The sequence below is a fragment of the Cyclopterus lumpus genome, chromosome 5, assembly GCF_009769545.1.
Source record: "Cyclopterus lumpus isolate fCycLum1 chromosome 5, fCycLum1.pri, whole genome shotgun sequence".
NCBI lineage: Eukaryota > Metazoa > Chordata > Actinopteri > Perciformes > Cyclopteridae > Cyclopterus > Cyclopterus lumpus.
This window is the reverse complement of record NC_046970.1, coordinates 25,755,223-25,760,222: the sequence shown is the minus strand read 5'-3', so window position 1 is coordinate 25,760,222 and position 5,000 is coordinate 25,755,223. Positions and strand designations below refer to the sequence as shown.

The following is a 5,000-nucleotide window of genomic DNA, read 5'->3' as shown; positions in this document are numbered from 1 at the left end:
CCCGAGACTCCCGAACCGGATCCTCTCCGCCCCCTGGCTGCGCCTAGATATCCTGTCCATGAAGGTCACGAACAGGACCGGTGATAAAGGGCAGCCCTGGCGGAGGCCAACACCCACCGGGAACGTGTCTGACTTACTACCGAGGAGACGAACACAGCTCCTACTGCAGGCATACAGAGACCGGATGGCCCGTGCCAACGGGTCCGGCACCCCATACTCCCGCAGCACCCCCCACAAAAACCCCCGAGGGACCCGGTCGAAAGCCTTCTCCAGGTCTACAAAGCACATGTAAACTGGTTGGGCAAACTCCCAGGACCCCTCCAGTAATCTTGCGAGGGTAAAGAGCTGGTCCACTGTTCCACGACCGGGACGGAATCCGCACTGTTCGTCCTGAATCTGAGGTTCGACAAGCGGTCGGAGCCTCCTCTCCAGCACCCTGGCATAAGCTTTTCCCGGGAGGCTGAGCAGTGTGATACCACGATAGTTCGAGCACACTCTCCGGTCCCCCTTCTTGAAGATGGGAACCACCACCCCGGTCTGCCAGTCCATGGGCACTGTTCCCGACCCCCATGCGACACTGAAAAGGCGTGTCAACCAAGATGTCCAGCGCTTTCAGCATCTCAGGGCGGATCTCATCCACCCCTGGCGCCTTGCCACCAAGGAGCTTTTTGACTACCTTAGCGACCTCTGCCAGGGATATGGGTGAATCCACCCCAAAGTCTTCCGGCGCTGCCCCCTCTCCGGGGGACATGTTGGCCGGGTTTAGGAGTTCCTCAAAGTGCTCTTTCCACCGCCCGACGATGTCCCCAGTCCGGGTCAGCAGTTCCCCCCCCCTGCTGAGAACAGCCTGGGGTAGACCCTGCTTTCCCTTCCTGAGCCGTCGGATGGTTTGCCAGAACTTCCTTGAGGCCAACCGAAAGTCCTTCTCCATGGCCTCCCCGAACTCCTCCCATGCCCGAGTTTTAGCCTCCGCGACCATCGTCGCTGCAGCCCTTTTGGCCCGCCGGTACCCGTCAGCTGCTTCAGGAGACCCCTGGGCCAGCCAGGCCCGAAAGGCCTCCTTCTTCAGTTTGACGGCTACCCTCACCCCCGGTATCCACCACCGGGTTCTAGGGTTGCCGCCACGACAGGCACCGATGACCTTCCGGCCACAGCCCCGAGCAGCCGCGTCCACAATAGAGGCTTTGAACAAGGTCCACTCGGATTCCATGTCCCCAGCCTCCCTCGGGATTTGTGAGAAGTTCTTCCGGAGGTGGGAGTTGAAGACCTCCCGGACAGGATCCTCTGCCAGACGTTCCCAGTTCACCCTCACTACACGTTTGGGCTTGCCAGGTCTCTCTAGCCGAGTCCCCCGCCATCTGATCCAACTCACCACCAGGTGGTGATCAGTTGACAGCTCTGCTCCTCTCTTCACCCAAGTGTCCAAGACATACGGCCGCAGATCAGATGATACGATTACAAAGTCGATCATTGATCTCCGGCCTAAGGTGTTCTGGTACCAGGTACACTTATGAGCCACCTTATGTTCGAACATGGTGTTCGTTATGGACAAACTGTGGCTAGCACAGAAGTCCAACAACAAAACACCATTCGGGTTCAGATCGGGCAAGCCGTTCCTCCCAATCACGCCCCGCCAGGTTTCTCTGTCATTGCCCACGTGAGCGTTGAAGTCTCCCAGGAGAACTATGGAGTCGGCAGGCGGCGCCCTTTCCAGGACCCCTCCCACCGACTCCAAGAAGGCCGGATACTCCGAAATGCTGTTTGGTGCATAAGCACAAACAACAGTCAGAGCCTTACTCCCCGCAACCCGTAGGCGCAGGGAGGCGACCCTCTCGTTCCCCGGGGAAAACTCCAACACAGCGGCGCTCAGCCGGGGGCTCGTGAGTATCCCCACTCCCGCCCGGCGCCTCTCACCCTGGGCAACTCCAGAAAAGGACAAAGTCCAACCCTTCTCCAGGAGCTTGGTTCCAGAGCCCATGCTGTGCGTGGAGGTGAGCCCAACTATATCTAGCTGGTACCGCTCCACCTCCTGCACCAGCTCCGGCTCTTTCCCCGCTAGTGAGGTGACGTTCCACGTCCCTAGAGCTAGTCTATGCTGCCGGCGATCGGCCCGCCCAGGTCTCCCGCCTGGCCCGCCGCCCGGTCTACATAGCACCCGACCCCGATAATTCACCCTGCGGGTGGTGGGTCCACAGGGTGACAGCTGCTCCATGTTGTTCTTTCGGGCTGAGCCCGACCGGGCCCCATGGGCGAAAGCCCGGCCACCAGACGCTCGCCGACGAGCTCCCCTCCTGGGTCTGGCTCCGGGAGGGTGCCCCGGTTTCCCTTGTTCGGGCAAGGTGGCTACAATCCGTGGGCTGCTTATCATCAGGGTTTGTTGAACCGCTCTTAGTCTGGGCTCTCCCCCGAGACCTGTTTGCCTTGGGAGACCCTACCAGGGGCTGACGCCCCGGACAACATAGCTCCCAGGATCACTGAGCCACTCAAACTCCTCCACCACGTTAAGGTGGCGATTCATAGGAGGAGACGAGGAGCAAACAAAACAAATAAAATAATACATAAATAAATGAAATTAAACTTGTATAACTCCTCTTCTGGTTACCATGCTTCTCTAGATCTTCGATCTTCTCCATCCAAAGAGGATGAATGTCCTCTCATCAGACCAGGAAGCACCAAACTGAAGACAAACCAGACCGTTGGACATGATTTCTTATTGTTGTTGTTGTTGTTGTTTGTTTGCGTCTGCAGTGCCGGAGCGGGCCGGACGGGCTGCTTCATCGCCGTGGACATCATGCTGGACATGGCGGAGAACGAGGGTGTGGTCGACATCTTCAACTGTATCCGAGAGCTGCGGTCGCAACGAGTCAACATGGTGCAGACGGAGGTCGGTGCACACACACACACACACACACACACACACACACACGCACAAACACACAAACACACAAACACACAAACAAAAACACACACACACACACACAAACATAAACACACAAACACACACAAACACACACAAACACAAACACACAAACACACACACACACAAACACACAAACACACACACACACAAACACACACACACACACAAACACACAAACACACAAACACACAAACACACAAACACAAACACACACACACACAAACACACAAACACAAAAACACACAAACACACAAACACACACACACACAAACACACAAACACACGTAAACACACGTAAACACACAAACACACAAACACACAAACACACACAAACACACGTAAACACACAAACACACGTAAACACACAAACACACACAAACACACAAACACACGTGCACACACGTAAACACACAAACACACAAACACACACAAACACACAAACATACGTGCACACACACAAACACACGTGCACACACACAAACACACAAACACACACGTGCGCACACAAACACACGTGCACACACGTGCACACACAAACACACACACACACACAAACACACAAACACAAAAACACACAAACACACACACACACACACGCAGCAATGCTTTTGAAGAATAACTCCTCAGTGGAAGCTGCACCACAAACATCTACGTCTCTGATATCTGTGGACATATTCCACCAAATATGAGTCCGCCTGACACTCCAGAGACAGAGTCAGCGTCATTAATCCCAATCAGCCATCAATATTAATAACCCCTGAATAATAGACGAGGCTAGTGCAAACACACAATACACACACTCATAAAGATGCACAAACACATTGTACGTTTGACTTACTTTTGACTTTAACTTAGTTCCAGTTAAGTTTTCTATCCGGTGAGTTGGTGCACGATCAATGGAGACGGAGAAGAGTCTGAAGGTTGAGGAACAGAAGCGTCTTTAAGTCTCCAGACTGCCTGAAGCAGACCTCATCCAGCCGCCTCTGTCTTCCATTTGTACGTCTGCATTTCAAAAATGTCAACTTCACCAGGAATAAAGAAACACAGCCGCGTCGCTGACAGCGGAAGCTTCCAGCCTGAGATTGAGTGTTGAAGGTTTTAGAAGTGCTAGGTGATAAAACGTGTGTGTGTGTGTGTGTGTGTGTGTGTGTGTGTGTGTGTGTGTGCACTTGAAACCATGCTGAATGCATCATTATCTGCCTTTTGAATATGTGTGGGAGCAATATGTGTCAGTGTTAAAGAAGCTTGACGCTATTATAACCCTGTTCCAAACCACACGAAGCAATTCATCTTTAAAAAGCCACAGGAGAAAGTGTGTGTGTGTGTGTGTGTGTGTGTGTGTGTGTGTGTGTGTGTGTGTGTGTGTGTGTGTGTGTGTGTGTGTGTGTGTGTGTGTGTGTGTGTGTGTGTGTGTGTGTGTGTGTGTGTGTGTGTGTGTGTGTGTGTGTGTGTGTGTGTACTATGTCACTAGAGTAGGCAACAAACAGAGAGACAGAGACCAATAAAGCCAACTGAAAAATCAGTGTGAGAGGAAATAAATAAATGAATGAACGCTAGATGAAAGTTAAAGAAAGAGAGAAAGAGACGGCATGTAACATGTAACATGTAACACATTACTTGTTACATGTTACATGTTACATGTAACACATTACATGGAACAACGTCTTACATGCTATGTGTTACTTGTTACATGTAACATGTAACATGTAACATGTAGCATGTTACACATTACATGGAACAACATCTTACATGCTATGTGTTACTTGTTACATGTAACATGTTACATGTTACATGTAACATGTAACACATTACATGGAACAACATCTTACATGCTATGTGTTACTTGTTACATGTAACATGTTGTTACATGGTACCTTCAATGAATATGAATACTTGTTACTTGTTACATGTTATTTTTTACTCGTTACATGTTATTTTTTCCATGTTCCATGTTACTCGTTCCATGGTACCTTCAATGAATATGACAGATGTTACATGTTACATGTAACAACATGTAACATGTAACAAAGGCCAGAGAACGGTTTGACTCCAGCATTCCTTTGACCAGCTGCTTTGGGCT

At 51.1% G+C, this 5,000-nt stretch overlaps 1 protein-coding gene across 1 annotated transcript in view; it reads left to right on the top strand.

Moving 5' to 3' along the window:
• ptprt (protein tyrosine phosphatase receptor type T) overlaps positions 1-5,000 on the top strand; it is a 197,901-nt gene that overhangs the window by 184,305 nt on the left and 8,596 nt on the right. Inside the window, exon 30 of the mRNA XM_034533285.1 lies at positions 2,749-2,884. Within this exon, the coding sequence (XP_034389176.1) occupies positions 2,749-2,884 (136 nt within the window). The remainder of the gene's footprint in view (positions 1-2,748; positions 2,885-5,000) is intronic.